Source organism: Phascolarctos cinereus, unplaced genomic scaffold (assembly GCF_003287225.1).
Source record: "Phascolarctos cinereus isolate Bilbo 61053 unplaced genomic scaffold, phaCin_HiC Scaffold_5;HRSCAF=322, whole genome shotgun sequence".
Classification (NCBI taxonomy): Eukaryota; Metazoa; Chordata; class Mammalia; order Diprotodontia; family Phascolarctidae; genus Phascolarctos; species Phascolarctos cinereus.
Genome location: NW_027555958.1, coordinates 128,856,926 through 128,882,211, shown reverse-complemented (window position 1 = coordinate 128,882,211; position 25,286 = coordinate 128,856,926). Strand labels below are relative to the sequence as shown.

At 36.3% G+C, this 25,286-nt stretch overlaps 1 protein-coding gene across 8 annotated transcripts in view; it reads right to left on the bottom strand.

Moving 5' to 3' along the window:
* Nucleotides 1-25,286, bottom strand: part of PTPRK (protein tyrosine phosphatase receptor type K) — a 745,494-nt gene that overhangs the window by 548,979 nt on the left and 171,229 nt on the right. For all 8 annotated transcript variants that reach the window (XM_078155151.1, XM_020987018.2, XM_020987017.2 and 5 more), the window contains exon 2: nucleotides 15,415-15,537. In XM_078155151.1, the coding sequence (XP_078011277.1) occupies nucleotides 15,415-15,537 (123 nt within the window). The remainder of the gene's footprint in view (nucleotides 1-15,414; nucleotides 15,538-25,286) is intronic.

Genomic DNA, 25,286 nt, shown 5'->3' with positions numbered 1-25,286 from the left:
ATTTTTTTTCTGTGGATCACATATTGATTTTTAAAGGTACATGTAAAAGGTTACTGTACAGTTCTTGAAATCGCTCTGTAATCTTATCCCTAATACATTATGGGATGGGGTGAGGGGTGTCCGATGGCACTGACATTAATATTAAAGTTCATTTTTTCACCTTCTGTTTCTACACTTCCCTCTTGATGAAACATTATTAAATCTCTAACTCAAATACATTATGTACCTGAAACATCGGGGGGAAAATGCCTGATTCAGCATGCCATTTCTGTCCACTGTAATTTAGACATTCTTCATGCTGCATTTGTGTCCAGGAGGGTAATAGTTCCTACATTAAAAACCAGCCTTCATTAAGTGGCTCCCCCTCAAGTAGTCCATTATAGGCTTTCACTCACTGACCCTGATTTGTGGCCAACCCCCACTGCTACCCAAATGTAGTAAAATAAACCCTCTTCTTGGAGCTGAAGGTAAATGCACCAATAGGTTCATGAGAATGTAGATGGAAAGAACACCATGAAACTGCCCATAATTCTATTCCTGAAGGACCCATTGTGGATAAAGCCATGTGTTGAAAAATATTTTTAAACTTTTACTCCAAACTAACTAGGAAAGCATTTAATTCTCAGCAACAAATGGCCTTTGTACCAAGGTTTCTTTTCCCTTGTCACATGTGCTTAAGCAGGGGATAATATATATTTTCCAAAAAGTTTGCTTAGACAAACAGGCAGAAAACATTCATTCAGAGAGCAAAAAATTATGCAAGTAAATCAAAGAAAAGCAGAAACATCACTGCATGTAGATACAATATCACACGGGAAGTCCTAAAGCCCAGTAACCCTTCAAGACAACTAATTCTCTCAAACAACGTTTGGAGTTTTACTACAGAAAGACACAGAGGGGTAGGATATATCCATCTGAAGCTTTCTAATCTTAGGAAGAAACAGTATTATGGTATAAAAAAGCTAATAAAATATGCTTCATTTTTAGAGTATTTCAAAGGGTCCTACTATAATGTCTCATCAATGTGACCCTTGCTTCCCAAAGGATATCACAGTAGAGCACAATGTTTAAAACTGGCATTCTTAACCTGAGTCAGTGGATGCCCCAAAACAGGTATGTAGATGGATTTCAGAGGGATCAGTGGACTTTGGTGGGAAATTTCAAATTCTATCTTTACTTTCAGTAACCTTTGGTGTCCTTTGTAATCCTAGGTATTTTAATTTATGCATTCAAAAAACACCATTTTTGAGCTGTAGTTCATAGACTTAATCAGAAAGCCAAAGGGGGCAGGCAAACACAAAAAAGTTAAGAATCCCTAGTCTGATGGCCAATGGGGAGATTTTTGTTTGACTATACATATATATAAAGCAGGAGTTTTGCTTTTTTCTTTTCTTTCTCAATCGGAGAGAAGAGAGGGAAAAAGAAGGCATATTTTCACTAATTAAATATTAATTAAAATGTAATTAATCTTTTTTTAAAAAGAATTCCTGGTTTAGAAGTTCCTGCATCAAGCTAGACTCAGTGACCTCTAAGGTTCTGTCCAATTCTAGAGATTCTAACTTTGGGGGATGCTCTAAGAAAATGGGGGGAACCTAGTTTTTTGTGCTTTCAGATATTTTCCCAAAAGAGGTGATATGGATGTTTAAACTCTGTTACTTAATTCATCCCGGATGACATGCAAACAAACATAAGAATGACAGCTGGGATAGAAATTAGTGAGAGGGTCCTTGGCTACCCAATAGATTAAAGTTAACCTGTCTGTACCAGATATGGAACACAAGACTTAGGGCTCATCAATACCAACCTCTAAGTAACAGATTAATTGACTCTTGAATGCCAATAATTCAACCAATTAATACCAGTACTATATTCCCAAGCTTTCATTCCACCACCTTAAAGCCTCCCCATGGTTTCAAGCTCTCCACAAGGTAGTTTTGTTGTCAAGTAACTGTCAGCAGTGGGTTGCAGAGATTTCAGAACTTATGGCCACTTAGAAAGTTACTTGCTAATGTTTTCCCCCTAATTTAAATGGACAAATAAGGTTCTGAGAGGCAGATGACAGACTAGAAGTGGTAAATCAACTTCTAAAAACTCCCTTCACACTCAAAATTTCAATATGCTACACACATAATGTTGCCTTAATAAACGATAGCTGTTTTCCCTGGAGAAAAGAAATTTCTCTGGGGTAAATATAAGGGAAAACAAAGTGAAATCTAGCCAATGTGTCAATAGGAGAATCCAGGATGAGTTTCTGCTTTTTGGTCACCATGATTTCATTTCATCAAAGTGGATCATGGCTTAGTATTTAAATTCAAAAAAAAAAGTTGCATGAGGAGCAAGGAGGAAAGGGAACAAGCAGTTATTAAGGGTCAGGCACTGCGCTAAACATTTTCTAAATATCTCATTGAATCCTCATAACAACCTTAGGTGGTAGGTACTATTATTATCCCCATTTTACTGTTAAGGAAACTGAAGAAGACAGAAGGTAAATAACTTGGCCAGGGTCACATAAGTACCCAGGTAAGGACATAGTTAAACTCAGGTCTTCCTGACCACAGGTATAGCTCTCAATTCACTGTGCCACCTCAAAGGCTAAATGATTTGTGCAGAGGTCACACACAACCAACAAGTGTCAGAGGTTAGATTTGAACCTACATCCTCCTCACTATAAACTTGGCATACCAAGACACCTAAATATTCAGATTCAAAAGCTTCTAAAACTATAATGTGCCTCTAGTTTCAAATGTTATCAGTAATTCTTTGCTCTTCACTACTTAATACCATTAGACATGTCATCCTACATATGATGAATACATGCCACCATATAATACATAAAGTTTTGGCAAATAAAAGGTAAGTATTATGAAGAACAGTTTCATTCTTTTTCTCCAAAACAAAAACCAGCTATGTCCAATTTGGCCCCTAGCAGCCTTTCCTCAAGGGACACACTGGAAGCAGATGAAAGAAACAAAGTCTGAGGTCTCACCAGAGGAGGCTAGCTATGAAGAGACAGCATGAAGTGGTAGACATTCAGCGTGACACCTGGCAATCATTCCTACTGCCGCCAGAAGCAAATATAGAATGCTTTGTTTAGCATCCAAAGGCCTTCAGAACCTAGCCCTTTCCTACCTTTCTAGTCTTCTTACACCTTGTGTACTCCTCAATCTAGTGACACTGGCCTGCTAGCTGCCCCACATACAACACACTCCATCTCTCAACTCTGGGCATTTTCTCTAATTGTATCCCATGCCCGGAATGCTCTCCTACCTTAACAATGCTCAGATTAATTATACTGATAATTACAAATAGCACTGTCCTTATGTATGTTTACTTTAAGCAAAAAAAAATTTGAAGAGAATTAGTGAATATATAAAGTGCTAGACTGAAGTTGCATTTTAATGTCTTTATAATTTTAAATATCATCTAAGAGCAATTCCAAAGAATTTCACCCAAAATTTAATTAGGCATTTAAAAAACTGGGAGGGAAAAAATAGCAATGGTAACTTCAATGGGACACAGGTGCCATGTACATTTTGGGTGATTTCAGTCACTAGCCTTCCTGCAAACACAGCATTCTGGCAAAATATCCAAGAGTTCTAAAAGTTTTCATCTCAGTTAGGTTCTGTGTATAAAATTCCTCTCCATATAAGTCCAGGGTCGACAGTAGCCCAGGGGTTGCTTTCAGCCAAAAAAAGGTTTGGGTTATGTTTTTCTTCCTTCCCCACACTCATTCCTCCCACATCTGTATATTTCCTTTACTCTTTTCCATATAGTGCAGGTGTAAAAGATGAGGACTTATACTCATGGCAAGCAAGAAGGAATAAAGTGTTTTGCTAAATTGTAAAGAACTACATAAAAATTATTGTTATTATTAATAATAGAAACAACTCTGGAAGTCATACAATTTTAAAATGAAATATGCCTGAAAATAAACTGCCTATTACATGTAAGCAAAGGAAAATCTTTTTAAGTTATCTGGCTAGCTTTTCTAATTACAGTAAATTCTTAATTATCAGAATACTTAGAGTATTTCCTAATTAAGAAGGGCCAAATTTTTTAAAAATTGTCTCTACTGTAGAAAATCTTTCCAAATCACATTTTTTCTGCTACATATAGAGTGCAATAAATGTAAAATAATCACGTGTGTGTGTGTGTGTGTGCGCGCGCGCACGCGCACGTGTGTGTGAAGGACTGAAGATTGTATAGTTCTTCTGTGAACCAATAATGGACATCAATTATCACTGGAGGCCTTTAGATGCTGGGATAAATATGAATTGACCACAAAGCTGTTCTCTGAAAGCTGGTATTGAATAAGTCTTTGCCAGAACCTAAGGCTATTCTTCCTTGTAATTTGCCTATTTCTCCAATAATGGAGTGTTAGAGGGGGAAATCCAATTATTGGAGGATTCCAATGACAGTCTTTGGGTTCTGATTCATCAATGTTGCATCCCATTTCTAATTAATTTCAATGGAAGCCTCCAATCTAAAAGGCCACAGTTTTCCTACAAATTCTTTTGAATCAAAGAAAAAATAACAAATTACTTTCAGTCTGAATTTCAATTTATCCCTAATATGGCTAATACTTTCTGGAAAGATGATAATCAGAAATTGTTGAGAAGGAAAGCTACATAAAGGGGTAAGGTAAGAAAGAGAAAGCTAAAAGTGAGACAGTAAGTAAAGTAAGTCCTTTTCTTTACAGAAAATAAGGTGGACTTTAAGGTAAGATTGTTTTGGACAAAAATAGAAGAAGAAAAATTAGGGGAAAATATTGAGTAATATTGTGCTGCAAGAAATGAAAAAAAAAAGATGATTTCAAAAAGAATGCTAAGTGAATGTACAAAGTAAGCAGAACCTGAAGAATAATTTTTACCATAACATCAATATTATAAAAATGAACAATTTTGAGGACTTTTAGAAACTTGTGAAGAATGAAATAAGCAGGAGAATAAATGATACAGTAACAACACTGTAAAAACAAACTTTAAAAGCTATAAGAAATACAGTCAACACCATGAGCCTTCATGACTGCAGGACCAATGGCGTAACATATTATCCATTACAAAGAGGTGATGGAGTTATAATTTAGAATCATATATATGTACGTATGTATGTATGCACGTATATATGCACACTTATATACACATATATGGACATCCATACATTTATGTATATACCAAGAGAATTTGTTTTGCTTCACCATGTGCATTGGTTACAAGACATTTGTGTTCTCGTTCTCTCTCTCTCTCTCTCTCTCTCTCTCTCTCTCTCTCTCTCTCTCTCTCTCTCCTAATGGAGTGGAAGGTGAAAGGAAGAGAAAATAGACTTCTGATGTGTGGTTGTTGGGCTTTTTGTTCATTTGTTTTAAACAGAGAGGTGGGGCAGCTAGGTGGCAAAACGCAGGGTTTGAAGTCAGAAAGACTCTTCTTGCTGAGTTCAAATCTGGCCTCAGACACTTACTAGCTTTGTGACCCCGAGCAAGTTACTTAATCCTGTTTGCCTCAGTTTCTCATTTGTAAAATGAGCTGTAGATGGAAATGGTAAACCACAAAAGATACTCCAGTATCTTTGCCAAGGAAATCTGAAATGAAGGTCATGAAAAGTCAGACATGAAAGAAAAATGACTGAACAAGGAAGGTCTACTATGGGTGTGAAATGTGTTACGCACTTTCAGCTGCGACCACTACTTATAAATTTTACTTAACTGGTTTATTTTGCAAGAAACTTCTCACGAAATTAGTTACTTGTAATTGTTTGCAATGTCAAAACAAAACTGATGAATACAACTTTTAAAAAAACAATATTAAAACAATTAGTTTAATAAAGTATTATTTTTCCATTCTTTCTACTATTTGAACAACTTTGGATGAATACAAACCAAAAGCTACTCATTAGACACTGCTTACCTGAGATTACTGGGTAAAAAAATAACAAACACATTTTATAGAAGTCAAACAAATGCTAACAATGATTCCAAAGATCAAGTCTACATAGCCAAGTCTGGAAACTATCTAAAAGGGACAATGACTGGAGTCTTTAACCACATGAGCCACACATTTAAGGTTTAACATTCATTCACCTATTCAAACACCTAAATACTAACAATGACAACAAATAATAATAACTAGCATTTCTATAGTGCTTTTAAGTTTTTCAAAACACTTTGCAAATATTATCTCATTTTTACATCACAACAACATCTGGAGATAGTTGTTATGCTTATCTCAATTTCAAAGATGAGGAAATTGAGGTTAAGAGATTTGTCCTGGGTGACATAGATAACATCCGAGGCAAGATTTAAATTCAAGTCTTCCTGATTCCAGTTCTAATTCTATACACTGTGCTACCTAGCTGCCTCAGTTAAGTACATACATTGTTTAAGCCTCTAATAGAGATTTAGTTGGAGATCTGATATATACTTAGTGGAGTCTCTAAAGGTCTTGTGCAGATCCAAGATCTGCAAAGACCATATCTTTGGATTTTTATGTTAGCACTATTCTAAATGCAAATGATCTCCATCCTGCCCTCCTTTTTTTTTTTTAAATCACAGTTAGTTTCAAGCACTGACACTCACAAAAGTCTGATTTGAGGGCAAGTATCCAAGACACAGTGATCATCTGAAAGGATTACTATGGGTAATATACAATTCAACAGGGGAACTTCTTTCTTTGCCTAATTTCTTGGACACTTTCCCCTTTCCATCTACAATCATGCTTTATCTATGTTCTCTCCTTCATGGTTTATGCCCAACTTCAACATTCATTCCGAGTATAAATGGACTATTGAATCCTTATGTGAGGATAACAATGTACCCCCAACAAACTTTTGAAACATTTATTGCATTTAAGATATTATTCTGCATACTATGTACACATTTTTTAAAATAATAGATTCTGCCCTCAAGGAACTAACAGTTTACTGGGAACATGAGACTATAGACCTGTGGTCATGACAAAGGTGATACAAGAGTGCAACAACAAAATCTGAGGAAAGAGAGGTTACTTTCACTTCCAAAGGGGTTGATGAAGAGGAATAATCAATAAGTATTTATTAAATGCCTATTAATTGCCAGGAGATTCAAAGACAATTTAATAAAGAATATGACCATCAAAATGGAACTTAAGGAAAGAAGAAGAGATTTAACAGAATGAGAACCAGTGTGTACGTTCCAAAAAGAATTAAATCATGCCAGGCTAACCATATCTGTCACCCCCTTTTTTTGACAAGGTTATTAAGTTTATAGATTACATAATGCTATGGATATAGATTAGCTTGTTTGATTTTTAGTGTTTAGTGTTTAATAAAGTTACCTCACACTATCCTTGGGGAAAAGGGGCCATGGTATTAGAAAATAATACTTTCAGACGAATTTGGAAATATGTAAATAGCCAGACACAAAGATTAGTTATTAATGGCCAGATGAAAACTTGGAAAGCAGTTTCTAGTAGATTGTTTCAGCGATCTGTGCTTACTGGTCCCTATGCTATTCAACATTTTTATCAATGAACAATTCATACAGCAACAACATTGTAAAGAGAAAAAGAACCTGGAAAGACTTAAGAATCAGCCAATTCAATCATCTACCATAACTCCAAAGGATGGATGAAGAAGGATACTATCCACTTCCTGACAGAAAAATGATGGATTCATGCTATGCAACTAGACAATCCCTTTTGGATGTAAAAAATGTATGGTTTGTTTTATTGGATTGTGCTTATTTGTTACAGTGATTGCATTTTTCTTTTTTACAGAGTTTGAGAAAAGCTAATGATAGGTTTGCCTACAAACAAAAAAGAAAATGATTTTTAAAGGCAAAGAACAGAAATATGTTCAGAAAAAAAGGGATAAGCAAGAAAGCTTTCAAAGTAATGTGTTGAATTCATTATGTATTTTACAAATCTGCAGATTGTACAAGTCTGGGAGAATTGCATACATAACCAGAAGACAGGCTCATGACCAAATAGACCTCCACAACCAAGAACATTGGGGTGAATTTAATAGATTCAATTTAGTAAAAAAAAATGTATTTGGACTTAAAAATGACAAAAAGGAGGAGTCATAGTAAGACAGAAGTCTGAAAACAATTATAAGGTCACCGATATAGAGCTGGAAAGAATCTAAAGGACTATCAAGTATAAGCTTCTCATTTTATAAGTGAAGAAACTGAGGCTCAGAGAATGAAAATGACTTGTTCCAGGTCACATAGGTAACAGAGCACCTAAAATACAATAAGTGCTTAATAAATGTTCATTGGCTATCAGTAAACATCCATGGCAGGTTTCTTACCCTGGTCCTCTGACTCCTGAACCAGGGTCCTTCTTGATTGTAGCATGCAATCTATAGGCTTTAGAGGACTGCAAGCCTAATATGAGTAAATGGTACAAAATGGCAAGCAAGAAGCTAATTCTATCATACTGTTTATTGAGAGGTAAACCTCTGAGTAATAAGTAGGCAAGAACTCAAATATATTCTGACCACCTTAGAACATATATGGAATACTATGTTCAGTTTTGGGCACTACAAGAAGGATATTGATGAACTGGATAGAGTGGAAAGGAGAATAAACAGGTGGTAAAAACTTTGAGTTCATTTTATATAACAATCAGTTAGAAGAACTACGGATGGTTCACTTTGAGAAGAGAAAAATCAGGGAAGGTACATCAACTATACTCAAGTATTTAAAAGGTTATGTGGGAAAAAAGGATTGGATTTTAACTCTTTAACCCAAGAGATTTAACCTAAGACCTAGAATCAAAGTGGCAGAGGCAGATTTGTAAAGTTTAATAGTGGGGAAATTAGGGGCAGCTAGGTGGTGCAGGGGATAGAGAAGTAGCCCTGAAGTCAGGAGGACCTGAGTTCAAATCCAGCCTCAGACACTTCACATTTACTAGCTGTGTGACCCTGGGCAAGTCACTTAATACCAATTGCCTTGTGTATGTATATGGATGTGTTTATATGAGAAATTTACCCAATATACATCTCTATATATATGAAATATATATGAAATTTACCCAATAATTAGAACTATCTACAAGTACAAAGGACTGCCTAGAGATAGTACATTTGCCCTTCATTGACTTTCTAAAACCAAAAGCTAGATGACCAGTTGTCATATGTGTTGTAGTAAAGAATTTTTTCAGGCCTGAATTGAAGTAGACAGCCCCTGATGTCCCTCCTAATTCTGAGATGCTGTGATCCTGTGAGAAAGGTTTTTTCTAGGAAAAAGGAACAGCTTGTGTAAAATTCAAGAAACCAGAACATCTAAAAGTACAGTATGATTATAGTATGACAATGAAGAATCCAGCTAGAAATGTCAACTAGAACCAGATTTCCATAGATGCCAGACTAAAGAAATTGTATTTTATTCTAAAGATAAAAGGATTTTGAGCAGGCAAATGGTATAGTCATTTATGCATTAGGAAGATTATTTTGGAACCTATTTTAAGATCAGAATGGAGCAGATAGAGCACCAGCCCTGGATTCAGGAGGACCTGAGTTCAAATCCGGCCTCAGACACATAACACTTACTAGCTGTGTGATACTGGGCAAGTCACTTAACCCAAATGCCTACCCCCCCCAAAAAAAAAGATCAGAATGGAGAAGAGATACCAGCTCAAACACATGGGGGCCTGAATGAGAATTGTGATAATATGACTAGAGAGAATTGCAGAGATATAAGAAATACCACTGAGTCTGTATTTCCAGGACTTGGTGACTAACTAGACAACAGGGACAAAGTAAATAAAAGAGTTAAAAATGAGTGAGGTTGTAACACTAGGTGACTGGGAGATGCAATTAACATAAAGATCAGAAAAAAGGACTTCAGTTTAAGAACTACTGACCTTAGCATGAAATCAGAAAGGTTTAGCTACTTATTACATGCCAAGCATTCTGCTCAGTGCTGAGGATAGAAAGAAAGGTAAAAACATGGTCCTTGACCTCAAGGAGCTCACTTTCTAATGCAGAAGACAACATCTTAACAACTATGTACACGCAAGATATATAGGATAAACAGGAGATAATTTCAGAGGAAGGCATGAGCATTGAGGGGACCAGACAATCAATAATATAATTGCTATAAGTTGCCATTTGTATGTTCTTCCGTGATTAAACACTAAAATTGCAGATTACAGGATCATACCTTAGGAGATGGAAGGGACCTTAGAGGCTAGCTAGTATACTCCACAGTTAAAAAATTGAGACTAAGAAACATTAACAGAACTTGTATCACACAGTATCTTAAACAAGATATGAACCTGTATCTTCCTGACTACAAATTCAGTTCCCTATCCTATCTTATCTAGTCTGACCACAATCTAATGAGGTAAGAAAAGTACATAGATTTTCAGATCTAGAAGTCAACTGAAGATTATAAAATCAAATCAACCCCTTTCCCCCCTATACTCAATTTTTAATGCAACACAAATGGCAAACTAGAACACTGATGCTGAATACTAGTCAACAAATGAGAATGTAAACCTGTCTCATAGCATGAGCTTTCCCAGAGATGCAGATCAATGGGTCTAAGGAAGGCTATGGATCCCACAAGGCCCTCCCTGGAGCCAGGGGCCTTAGCCTCTACTACTAATTAGAGATCTGCTAGATGGGGGAAAGATCAGATAGAACCAAAAAGCTCCCCAATAAAGGGAGTTGGGGCACAGAGATGTCTAGGTTTGCTAATATTCAATATACAAATTAGGGCAGTAAATATAGACACCTACACATTACTATATGGACAAATAACAGCTTCCAGACCCAGGAGTTCTTGCAACCCCAAGAAAAAAGAGTTCAGTAAGGTCATGGCTTAGTCTCAGTCCAACAGTAGCAAGGAAGGCTAGTGAGCTCAGAAGCCTGTTCCTCTGCTCCTGTACAGATGCGGAGAAAGGATTGCAATGAACAGACACACTCCATATACCTTCAGAGATAAGGGAAAGAAGGGAAAAGGTAGGAGAAGGAAAAAGATTAACTCTGGAGATACAGTAGTGAGGACAAGTAATAAAGGATTTGGGTGGGTGGGTGGGGACCAAATATTTTTGAATTAAGGAGGGTTCTAGGCTCCCCGGGTTTATATAGGGCTTTGGTGGGGGACAATGTGACAAGACATACTAATGGAAATGCAAATGACTCAAAAAATAAGTATTGTATCTGTCTAACCCAACAGTCCTATAAGCTATTCTCTAAGACACCCCATCTTTGGCTTCCATTCAAAAGGACAGGATGACTACATGTCTAAAATGTTCTTCAATTTCACCACTTCAGTTCAAGCCAACCTCCTAAGCAGAGTTTGCCAGGTTATTAGCAACTTTTCCATAGAAATAGACAGCATTAAGCTTGTAAATATTTATTTATCTGCATGTAGAGTTTTTCTCTGGTAGAGAACAAGTTCTTGGAGGGGAGAGGAATGATTTTCATTTTTGCTTTTCTCTTTGTACCCTCAGCTCTCAGGATAGTGACCTGTGCATAGTAAACATTTGATAAATGTTTGCTGGAGGGAATCATCTCTCACATTTATCTGGTTCATTCTTGCTATCCCATGAACTAATTAGCATATCACAATTTATTCAATCAAAAACTGAAAGGTTCTGCTGTATAAAAGTGGATACTATAACAAGTACAATTGCTTTAAGTCATCTATCGCCTCGTAAGATTTAAGTCTAAAATATCTACCTTCTAGAGTTAACATCAAAAGACAGTATTCAGTCACCATAACAAAGGCACGATGAAAGAAATTGAGTGAAAGAAGGAATGATTGTTTCCAAAAAAAGAGAAAATTTTCTCTACCTTTTTTTTTGAACAGAAGTTAGGGTAGGTAAAAATAAAATGGCCATGACCTTTTATCTTCCTCTGCATGATTAATTACTTAATGTCCTATTAATTGGAAGATGTAGCAGAATTTCAAGCACTTTCATTTTCTCAGCATATCATCCTATCTAGGAACCACAAATTAAGTTGTTCATCAAAGGTGAGTCATCAAGGTCATCTGAGCCAGTCAGGACCTCTTCAGTTATTCAGTAGTAATTAACAATGGCAACATTTCCATAAATCAACATCTTTCTGATTATTCTCTGATGATGAACAGTCAAAATGTGTGCATGTTCCAACCTTCTCCCCTTTTAATTTTGTCCTAATACTTCAAGCTAAATACACCAGAGAAAATAGTGATGCTGAAAAATTGTAAGGGTTTTTCTAATTAAACTATACCAGCAAAACATTGTTAAGTATCATTGAAGGAGAGAAACAAACCTATGTACAAAATAAGTCTGCTGACAACGTAGGAAACAAAGGATCTTAGAATCACGGTGAAATTATTTTCCTTTGCAAAGGAAAGATGGCTCAATCTAGCTTCAGCAACCAATACCTGCCTAGTCACCCATAGCAAATAATAGTTAGAAAAGAATGCAGATTTCACTCATTTTATTGTCAGCTTTATCACCACAAGGAAAGAAGAATTGGTAAAGTAATTCTGTGGAAGTTGACCTCTTTTCTGTGCTTATTTACAAGGTGGGATTAAAGAGCAGAAATTTTAAAATTTCCATTTCAGGTTTTACTTGTTCTTGGGTTTGTATTTTTGTTTTACTTTGGGGCTTTTTTTGGGGGGTGAGGGTGAGAAGGCAGGAGTAATTCTCAAAAGCAATCTTAAATGAATTATCCTTCACTCAAATTTAACTATTTCATTTTTAACTAGACCTGTCATTTCATCAGTTTTAGGAGAGAAAATGTCTTCTATCAATGAAGATCTGAAGCTTATTTGAAACTTAAGAGTTTTAAAGAGATTCCAGAGGCACTGAAATATTACAAACAAGTTTATATTCCAAGCTAATGTTGCCATCAACTGCCATCTCTCCCCATTTTCAAAGAACTCAAGAGTCTATTGACTAAATCTTTCTCTATGTTCTCTGGGTCTGTTTATTGTAACAACTGAATGATAGAAGATAAACTTTCTTAGAAAATGATAAAAATCAATCAGCAAACAAACAATGTCAGGTACTGTGCTGGACACTGGACACACATGAAACCATCACTCTCCTCAAAAAATTTACACAACAGGCTGTGTTCTATGTCTATACTTTTGTCATTTTCCATTTCTTGGCATCAAGAGCTTACATAAAAACTGATTTACTGTACTACACATCATCAATACAGTTATTCTATTTCTCCAAGCTTGACATTTTATTTTGGTATTTGCCTCAGTAAGTCTGTGATCTACCTGAGCACATACAACTGAGGCAGAGATAACTCCAACATGGATAAGCAAGCATTTCTTCAGATTTTATTTTTTATGTTGCTATTTGGTGTTTGCTGTTTCCAAAGTCTTCTTCCTCTCTTCTTTAAAAAGTATCTATGATAAATACAGACATGGCTTCTGTGTGGTCAACAAGCCTTGAGTCACTTTTGTTTCTTATTCTTCAGCCACATTTTCCAACATTTTTCACAATCCTCCTCTGTGCCCACTTTTATATTTATTTGAGGTCACTAATACAAATAGTGGTTTACTTTGGAGGCTTTTGATAAGTTCAATAGGATATTTATCCTGCTACACATTTTAAGGCATATACTGAAGCAATCTGAATGTGATCTTTGTTGGTAAGTTCCTCTTTAGCCCAACAATCAGAGAACTGTCATGTTGTAACAGCAGTTTCAAATATGGTGTTTCTTGTTGCCTTTGGACTAAAGATAACACAAACTCTGCCAAATCCTTTGTTTGCTTTCCTGAAGAGAACCTGTACGCTATCTTTCCTTTTATTTCCAACATTCTGGCTTCATTCATAGTGAGAATGTCAAGATTTATGTGATTTCTCTCTGCTAGTAGCATTCCAATAGTTCAATAACTAAGGTATCATATATGGCCTAAAATAAGTGTGACTATTAGTCCCCTTTTCTGCCACTCTACCACCACCATTATAGAAGCAGGAAGACACATAAGATAAAGAGGAACTTGAGTTTTATCTTATTCTATGAACTGTCATGGCCAAAGAATTCATTACCAAGTAGTCAGTCAGCCTACTGGCAGTGAATCTTTCTACTCTCAGCCTAGGTTGTCCTCAGAAGAGACACAGTCTCTAACTGGGCATATGTGCAAAAACCTTTCTAACAGGGTACAATCTCCCAAAGCTTACATTCAACTGGCACAGTCTTTGACAATCCAGGGTCATCACAACACAATGAGGTATTGGTGTAGGAGGATGGGTGGAATATGGAACAGGAGACAGTAAAGACTATTTCTACGTCTAAGAATTTTCTCAAGGTCACAAAGCTAGTTAATAATGTTAGAGCTGAGACCAAAATAAAATCAGGTTTTTATACTCTAAGTACAGTGTATTTTTTCATTATATCATAAATATCCAATTCAAAGCTTAGTTTTTTTAACACCAAAATAACTATACCTGGCAAAGTATGGATATAGAGGCAAAAGAGATTTCAGCCAGAAATTTTTTTTTCTTTTGCCTAACTTCCTTCTGGATTTACACTGTTATGTAACTGACAAAGGTTCCTTTTCACACCAAATCTAATATTAAATAATTCAGCCTGCATAATGTAGTAGGAAAAGGGACTAAATTGCAAGCCTGATCAACTCAATACTATTACTAATTCTGCTGATGTCAATGTTTTCTTTAAATATAATATGAATAATATTTTCTCTTACACTTCCCCCATGAGATAATGCCAGTTAGCAAGCATTTATTGGCCACTCATAAGGTGTATATAGCAATATTTGAGGCTTGTCAAGATAAGGCAAAAGTTATATCAAGACATTAAAGCTTCCACAAGGAATACAAATACATCTCACATTATCACTAGGAATAAATGGGTGTGGCTGTTAGAATTAAAAAAAAAAAACAAAGAACACACCAAACTATGTATTTCTGTGATATTTTAAAAGTTTGAGAGATATAATTTCTAGGTAATTAATCATTTTATTAATGATGCTAGCATTCTATTAATAAGAGAGGTCAGTGGCACTCTCAGATGCCAAAAACTCCTCATGGCAGTGGGCTCCCAGCTTATATGCTGATATGAAGAGTGAGTATTTCTGAGTGGCAATCAACCCTAATTAGTTAACAATTAACGAGAGAATGAGGGTCTTGAGGTAACAGTGAAAATACAAATCTTGGTCAAAAAGACTTATGAATTTCCATATCACCAGTCTGACAAAAGGGAGAATCCACATTTTCCCAGACTTGTCTGAGTAAACACAATGAGCAGGAATCCACCCATTTCCCTAAATTTAGAATTTCTTTTACTGTCTTTGATTAGATCTTAAGTCTTTGCCAAAGATTTTCCAGACTGGTAGATTTCTGGATGAGGAAGTAGAAAAAGTGAAAAACCTTGGTTCTAATTCAATAATTAGTTATTAATATGAGAGAAATAATCACTTCTCTCATTTCCAAACATAGTTATAACCACAATGGCTCTTACCTTGAGGCATCTCAGGAGGCAAATAATGAGGCTCTTGAGAACTAACATGCACCCATTCAAAATCATCATATAGATCTTGATGGTAATCACAAGCTCCAGGACCATCATCAAAAGTACAGCCTCCTAGGGGAAATGAGAGAAGCCTTTTGTTAATTTCCAGAAGAGTTAAATTTTCAAAATATTTTAGAAATACTACTAAGGATATTGTATATATCTTCAAAGTGTCTTGTTAAACAGTTCTCAACTTCAACTCTTCACTCTCCTCCCAAACATCCCAACTATCAATGGGCTTTTCAAATTTCTCTAAGTCAATTCCCTCCAGTAGTGCATCCCCCTCACAGAAATAACTAAATTAAGCTACTAAAGTGAAGATATAATTCCATCCTGCATGATATAACCAAAATGATGTCATTTTATTTAGGAAAGGCAATATAATGTTAATGTATATTTCAAATTCCCTGATATACAAATTACCTACAGCAAGACTAACGTGAAAAATGATTCTCAGAGCTTCCCCTCAGCCTGCCCCCTTCTGAAAAGTTCTTCACAAGGACATTACTAATAATAAGCTTATCCTGGTCAAACTCCAATCCAGGCCTGAATTGATTTAATCTGCTCAGATTTGGGTGGAGACAGATTCTCCTGCCTAGATAGCCCAAGACTGGGGATGGTATTTCCTAGGTTCAGATTGGGGGGGAGGGTGTGATATCAGTCTCTGCTGACAAGGATTAAGTGGCATAAGTCATGTACTCAAGACCTCATTTTATTGTAACCCACCTCCCCCTATGTCGAACAATCAGGGTTGATTGGTACCGTTGGGAACACCTACTTTTAGAAGGGCATATAACCCTGTACCCCCAAATCGAGCCAGTTCTGAACTGGACCCCTAATGGGGGCCCAGTTTTGGACTGAACTTCCATGTCAAGCCGGTTTGAGAGAAATTAAACTGTGTACACACGCACCCTAATTTCGTTTGTCTCTTTCTTAGAACAGACTGTAATTTATTGGGATCTGATACCAACTAAAATGTAAGAAAGTAAGTCTGATGCCATAATTACAGTTTCATTCAAGTGAAATATTATTTCAATTACTATAAAATAGTTTTAATGTTCCTGACCTTAACTCAGTCCAAACAGAAATTCATTCAGGGTCACAACACAGCATGTAAGCATGGGATGGGCTTACTTTATTTCATATTGTATTACTGGTTTAGAGGGCAAAGTAATCTTGTAATTAAGATTAGCCTACATGATTTGGGTTTTTCCTTCTATATCTCCATCCCTGGCCTCTTGAAAACAAGTATATTTTTTCCCATAACATTAGTCAATTGATCATATTGGACATTTAATTTTAATTTGTGAGAGTGTCTGAGGCAGTCAAGGAGGATAAATTCTGCTTATTTGGTTTGGTTTGTTTGGGTTTTTTTAATGGCTTTCTTTAGAAGCATATTCTACAGTGAGCTGAATCAAACCATGGAAATAGGTACTAGCCTATAGGCCTAAGCATTTTAGGAAATAGGTAGAACTACTATAATCACTCAGTGGACCTAATGAGAAAAATAAATATACCAATTCCTTTCAAGTAATTTGCTTGTTATGTTTCTTCTTTTGAGGAGGTCTAAGTGTACAGGCTTGAGATCTCTTAGCTTACTTTACAGGAAACAAAATATTAAGGATATGGTGGATTTCATAGCCTAAAAAGAAATGGGGGTTACTTCTGTCCCACATGCTGAGGATTAATTTCATTCAGCATCATTTTGACAATTATGATAAAAATGTAAATGTTATTATATGCTATGTCATAGGCAGAAATGTTAGTGTCACTGGCCAAGAGTTTCTCAGTGAGGTATGGAAGAGTTGCCAGTAAGTGCTTTTGTTTATAATCTACAGATAACTTGTGCGTCTAGAACTTTAAATTTATCCTTTCTATACTTGTCCTCAGGAAAAAAAAATAAATTTACAATAGATAAAATTTAAAAAGCACTATGAAACTAATATTCACATACAATGGAAAGGAAAAGTTTTTCACAAAATTTAGTTTATTGTCAGGGTTCTAAAATGACTCACTGCTTTGCAAAATATGCCTTCTGGGCACCCATTACCATTTTTAATTGCTTAAGTGCCCTCAGTATATAAATTTAAACTACCAGTGGTTCCTACATTGACTCATTTGGAAGACAAATGGCTTTAATTGCCTTCCTTCAGATTCAATGTTAATTTTAGACATCAGGCATGCGATTGGCAATAACAACCAGAAGAGTCAGTGAAAAATAAATGGGTCAGCCCCAGCTATTTGTTGAAACAGGGGAACAAAGCAAACCTGTAAAATCCACCCATAAAATAAGACAACTGCTTACTTATGTGGGAAAACTATTTATTCCAGGTGGAAAAGAGGTGGATTTATTTGATTTCATAATAAACTCTATCAGGAATGGTGATCAAGTAAGGAATTCCAGTTAATCAAGCACCATGCTTAATAAATAATTAATTCTAGAAAGATTACTAATTTCCCAAGACTTAAAATGCAACAAAGTATAATTAAGACAAACTATGCTGAAGATCATTTTCATTCATTTTATCTGTCTCCTTTTTTCCTTCTACTAGTACAGTAAACACATTAAGATTCTATAATGCTTCCCAGTCTAACTTCTTAACTTCAAGTTTCCATCTGTGAAATTCAGGACCTCCAGGTAACACAGAGTTCCCATTGGTGAAATGTTCAATAACTGGTAATTCTGCCTTTTTTATATCCCGTAACCAATATGAGGTTGGCAAACAGCATATGTTGAAATTTTGGTATTTTTGTATCTATTCACAAGGCTAAAACCTTAAACTTAGGGTTAGGGTTTTTTTTTTTAAGTTAACAAAAAAGAGTATGAACATATTCCAATTTCTATGATATTTCTGTAATGCTGGTATTTCCTACCCAAGAACAATTAACTAGAACTGTATTGCTTTCTTATATTTCTCAAGATATCTAATGCTTCAAAACTAAAGAAAGGAATACATTCACCTTATCACTATGCTACTACTCAATATGAACATGAAAGGACTGAGTCACTATTTGAGTTATGTCATAAAATGAGAACTTAAATTGCTCTCTACAAGATTACAGGTAATCTCTTAACTACCAAAACATATGGCCTTTTCTCATTCTTCATCCTTTTGATATCTCTGCCACATCCGACATGGTTGACCATTCCTACTCTCTTAGAAAAACACACCTCCCTTGGACTCTTTCCTGGTTCTCTTACTGCATAAGATCAAAGACTGAAAGCTAGAAGAGACCCTAAAAGGCTACCTAGTCTAATCTGCTCATTTTTAGTATGTCCAAAAAGATTATTATTTGCCCAAAGTCACACAGGTTGGAAGTGGCAGGTGTGAGAGACGATCTCTCTCAGAAGTGAAGCCTCCTCAAAGGGTCAATAGTTCTTGTTAATAGTTGTTGATCGTTGCTTTCAAAACCCGCCCCCCACCTCAGTTAAGCATTTAGCAAAAAGAATAGCCCTACCCCCAACCTGAACTTCTTGCCCTTGAAAAACTTCCTGCCTTTTCTTGTCTCTGGGCAAAATTGTGTACCCGTGAATAGATTGTGCCCCCTGAAAGCCAAACCAGTGGGATAAGGGTAAGGAGGTTAGGGAGGAGGAGCTTGCATTAGGGTATAAAATAAGGCTTCCTTTCTGTAACCAACTAGGACTCTCCTGGCCCACAGTGGCAACTAGGAGCAGTACCCTTTCTCATGACAAAGCAATCAACTCCTTTCTGCTTTCAAGGTTTCTAAGTCTTTGTTCTTAATTTTGAGTAAGTGGTCTCTGTCCCATACCCAGGCCTGGGACTGACTTGAACTTAGCATCTCTAATCACAATTACTCTTTCCAGTATATTAAGCATTGCTTCCTCTGTCTGAACTCTTCAGTCTCCCTTGTTGGATCATCATCCCATCTAGTCCCCTAAACTTAGATGGCTTGCCTCTGTGGTTTTCTCTCTTTACCATTTCTCCTGGTGATCTCATTACTTCTTCTGGTTTCAATTAATTCTACATGAATGGCTCCCACAAATACTTTATTAGCCCTAATGTTTCTCTTCTATATATCCATTTTATCTATTCTGAACCTCAAACTCACACCATGAACTCCCTTTTGGATATCTCCAACAGGATGTCTACAGGCTTCTCAAAACAGACATGTCTGAAACAGAATTCATTATCTTAGCTGCTTCCCTCTAAACTGGCCCTTCCTTGGAAATTTCCCATTTTATTGAATTGTCCTTCCAGTTACCCGAGTTTAGAACCTTAATGTCATCCTTAATTATTTTCTCTTTTAATGCAATCATTTAACAATTCTTGTGAATTCTTCATAAAATCTCTCACTTTTATTCCATTTTCCATACTTGGTCACCACATTATTTCAAGCCTTTATCACCTCTCACTTGGACTCAACGGCCTTCTAATTGATCTCACTATTTTGAGTCTCTCTTACCTGCCCCCAATCCATTTATCACATAGCTACCAAAATAATCTTCCAAAGTTTAAGTATCCATGTTGGCCCTCCTATCAAAAAGCTTCAATTGTTCTCTATTAGATACAGGGTAAAATGAAGATTCCTCAGATAAGGGTTTCCTTGAAGAAAATTCAAGCTCATACTTGCCTGAAATTGAAGAGTACTCTGGGGTATCTGGAAATACCGAATAAGGTGTATTCACTTTATAAGATACACAAGCCGCATCTGGGATTATATTCACAAATCACAAGAGCACAGATTTAGGACTGGAAGGAATCACAGAAATCAAATCGTCTCATTTTAAAGTTAAGGAAACAGCCTGAGGGCATTAAGTGACTTCCCTAAAGTCACACAGCTAATAAATGCCTGAATCAACAGTCAAGCTCAAGGTTTTTCTAACTCCAAGCCCAGACTTTTATCCTCTGAGCCACTTTAGTCATCTGCATAATGGACACTTCTGTACAATGAGCACAGCCTGGAAGTAAGGACCCTTGGGCTCCAGTCTCAGCTGTGTGGCAAGCTCTCTGAGTCACCATATCTTCAACAGTCAAATGTAGAAGATTAATCCCTTTCTAAGTCCTAAGATGTTATGGATTGATCTTTAGTTTTATAGCAATGGTCTAGTTAACAAAGAAAATCATGGCTCATTGTTTTAAGAAAATGGATAATATAGAAACATGTTTTGCTTGATTTCAAATGTACAATTGATACCATATTACTTGCCCTCTCAATGGGTTAAGAGTGAGAAAATTTTGAAGGCAAATTTAAAAAACATGTAAATAGAAAGGGTTTTGAAAGAAAAAAAAATGCCTCTGAAAAGGTATTTCAAAGACTGCTAATTCCATGGTGATAAGTGATCAGCTCAAAAAACAAGTCAATCATTGCAAATGTATGCCCTCCACTATGATGAAGCATATAAAGTACATTACAAGCCTTTCACCTAAAAACTCAAATGTCAATCTGGCATCTACCACCAGTCCTTATTTAAGTTCCTAAACTGCTCACTCAAAAGGAGAGGCACACAGGAGGAGATGCTGTGGGCCTGAGATGTGGCCTGCCAGTGCATCTGGCACTTTGAAAAATAGAGCCTTGGGAATTTAGTTACAGAGCTGACAGTAGTTCTCTGTGTGAACATGGGAATGGCGCCTATTTCTCTGTAGTCATCAGAGATGAATACTCAACTCTGAACCTTTTTTGAAGGCACATAATTTGATAAAATGCTGGGACAAGTCAAAGTAAAATGAAGCAGACCTGTGGCTCCAACATTAAATCAATATTCCCTAAGCCAGTGTAGGGCAGGGAACCGGGAAGTGGCCCTAGGTGCTTTGGATGGCTCAGAATAATTAGTGGACGACAGCCATACTGTGTTAGATTTTAATTTGCAGTGTCCTCCAGAAAGTGCCCCCCCTTTCTCCAGAGCAGCTGTGTAGTTCTTAATTATCTTACTGAATATGAGGACTATGAGCACACAGAGTTATCTTTCTTTTCTGTTTGCATAGAACAAGCTTCCATTTAACTAAAGACACAGACCATTTTCATTTCATTTGCTCAAATTAAATTTCCCTTGGAAGAAACAAAGTTTTAAAAGTTAAGAGGGAAGTATGAGGCAAAACATATGGGGGAGGGGGTATGTCAAACCAAATGGACTTGGAATAAATGATTAGTTCAGATGTTTGGTGACCTTCAAGAATACTCACAAACATAATCATTTCCCTTGTGAATTCAAATCAGAAACATAAATTTGTTCATTTAAATATTCAACTGTCCATTAAATTTGGGATGATCTTCCTCCCATCAAGAAGCATAGAACTATTATTTCATTGCGCATGGGGCATTAATTTAAATTAACTTTAAATCTACCGTCTTTATATGAGTTAATAGGAAAGCATAATACAAATGTCTGCCTAAAATAAACCTTTTAACAAAGGATACAATAAACTGCTAAGAAAATGTAATAGATCAGAATTCAAATGTCAAACAATAGTCACAAAAGTTAAATCTCCTCTAAAGTTTTGCCTTTAGTCTATCAAATTACACAGCTACACTAGGGCAAATAAGAAATGATGATCATTGAAAAGTAATTTTGTTTAAAATTAATAAAGACACATTAATTTTATATATTTTCGCCACACTCTTATTTTGTAACCAAAATAATGCTGTACCCACAACATGGGCATAGGAAACATAAAAACATGGACTCACAAGACAGGGACAGTTTGAGATCTGCACTTGAAGGAATCTGCATTGAAGGAACACTCATAACAATTGAATTTAATCTATCAAAGTTTAGGTATATTACCAAAAACAAGTGATATTATTTTTTAAAACCAATTTACCCAATGGAATTGTTTAAAAAATATTAAATGAGATAAAGAAATGTCTTTTCAACTTCATCTAATAGCAGATGGCCAAATACACATGCCTGGGTAAAAATCATTGATGATCTACTGCCAGCAATACAGAACTATAATCAGTAAATATAGTTTAATAATTTCTTTAGAGTTCCATCATAGAAAGTAACCTTGTCATATTAAATAAATTTATATATGTTACATTTCACTAGGGCAGGGGATTTTCTTTCCTCCTATGTAAAATAAGGAAGAGGGGGTACTAGATCATTTCTAAAATCTCTTCCAGTTAAAAATTCTAGGACCTACATTAGCGTTGAAAATAAATCCTGTATCCACACAACCTGGGCAACACAAATGTGCTTGTAGAATTTTAGACAAAATATGTTTTGTCTACAATATACACAATATATGCAAAATATATTTTGAGCTACAAAAGACTCCAAGGAAAATGGGATAATTTCAAAATCACCCCTAATTGTCCTAATTGTTATCTCTATTGCTATTATCTTCCACATCATGACTTCCCTCATTGCAATTTCAATATATTGCAAGTTGGCATAAGAAATTAAATAGGTATTTGGGGGTAGTTTTATGGGAGGCCAGTGACACAGAGCCTAATGACCAAATAGTTAACCCAAATTTTATAATAAGGTACTGTAAATACCCCATAAAAGAAAAGAAAGAAATTCAGACTTCTTTATATGAAGGCAGGGCCAAAAAATTTTACACAGATTTTTTCAAACGGCAGGGCATACCCTTAACCCCCACGATGTGGAAGGGACAACTGTATTTCATCTTTAGCTAGGCTACATTTCACACACATACATGAGACACACAGAGAGAGACTGTAAGGCAGAGATAGACAGAGCTAGGCAGTGTCAGGCAGACAGTGAGACTGTCAGAGACAGAGACAGACAGTCAGAGACTGAGACAGTCAGAAAGATAGACTGTCAGAGACAGAGATAGACAGACAGGAGAAAATACAAGTGGCTCTTCCACCTCACTGACTAATGAGGGCAGGTAGAACCAGTCAAGCTGGTCTGATGGTATTTCTACCCACAGCTGAAATACTGACATTTAAAAGTAAAGATAAATGAATTTTCAAAGCAAGTGCATCTTCAGACGAATGTAGTAGCTACAATTTTATTGATTTTCAGGGATCAGGTGTGAAGACAGATTCAGAGAATATCAGGTGAGATTTGAGGGCGTGTCAAGGAGTCAGGTCAACACAGTCTGGGCCCTGGGATATTCTTATATTTACTCTGCTTATATTCTCTTCTAATTGCCCAACCCTGGAGAAAATGGTCAAAGAAAATGGAGTTATTCATGGCCCTAAGGTGCATGCCTGCACTCAGACTCTCCTCTGAATAAGAAGCAGACAAACTGCACCAAGACACAGGTAGCGATGAAAGAATTTCCCATATTCAGCAAAAGTTGTATCCCTAGAACATGCAGTTTCAGACAAACCTGGTATTAAGGGAGGGGCAGGATCCTAACAACACAGTATAAGCTTATTAAACCAATAGTATTTCTATCCAAATGGTATATAATTTGAAGCAAATGCTATTTCTCAGATGACTGGGTGCCTTATTCTTCAATAAGAGTAGTGGATAGCCCAAAGTGGTTAAGTCAGAGTCCTTTCTCCAGTCTTTTGCATTTTGCATTAATAAGACTTTAAGAAAATAGGGTTTCCATCTTTGGCATATTACTTTCCTAGTCATCCACTGAGGTAGCTGTTGGGGAACAAGATACCAATCCTGGGTCAATCTTTAAATGACACTTTGCCCTGTACACTAGCATATGGCTATATCCACATGCCCAAATTTCTCACTGAAGTGGGCACGAATTGCTTTAGTGGGAAGAGAATGTTCCTCACCTTTTTTTTTTTGTAAAAGTAGTCCATCAGCAGCTTCCATAGAAGCAGCACTGCCATCCCTAATTTTACTGAAGTTTATCTCAACACAAAGGTAATCTGACCAGGCAAATTTCACAAATGTCTAGCACCATTATCAAGACTGACCTGATGTAAGAGGCAGTGAAATTAAATACTGGACTCCATCTGGGAGAAAGAACACTATGCTTATGGTACTCGTGTTGTATACTGTCACCAAGTGGTAAAACTGAGATTGTGTGGCACAAGCAAGAATCAATGCAGAGAAGTTATTAGCATCCTAGACTTGACACTGAACTTACTGGTTGTGTGACCACCTATCATCTCTCTGCCTTTGCACAGCTGGTCCTCCAGGCCTAAAATGCATTCCCTCTTCACCGCAACCTCATAGAACTCCTGACTTCCTTCTAAGCACAGCTAAGATGCTACCTCCTAAAGGAACACTTACCTGATCCTCCAATTAATTAGCAATTTTTGAAATTACCTTCTATTACTTTTAAATACATTATATTTACATATGTACATCTTATTTTAGATTGCAAGCATCTTGAGGGCAGGAATTTTTTTTTTTTAATATCCAGTGCCCAGTACATAGTAGATATGCAATGAAGAGTGTTGAATTAAACATACCACAGGAAAGTCAGTTAATCTAATAGTCTGGTATCAGTTCCTTAGCCATACAACAGGGATGACAAAATCTGTAGTACTGGTCTCAGGGAGTGGTTCTGTGGAACAAATGAGATAATACAAAAGGCACTAGCTAAATTTTATGTTACTTAATTTAAATTTAACTGTTTTAACTAGCTGTGAATGCTCAGGCCATTTAACCTCTCAAGACTTATTTCTTCATTTGTAAAATAAGGGAATTGGACAAAATGACTTTACAGTATCTGTGATTCTAAGTTTCATTCAGCATCATAGTTTGCCTCTCAAGAACAAGGCACACACCAGGGCTTGGAGATACCAAAAACAAGATCTAAAATCTGAGACAGAGAATGGCCAGGCCAACATTGAAAATCAGGGAGCTAATTCATAGTCAGGATTATCTGTCAAGAGCAAAACAAAAGTGTAAGGAACACTGTCCAAGGACATAAGATAAGAAGCTGAGGAGAAACCTGAGAGAAAGCCAAAGG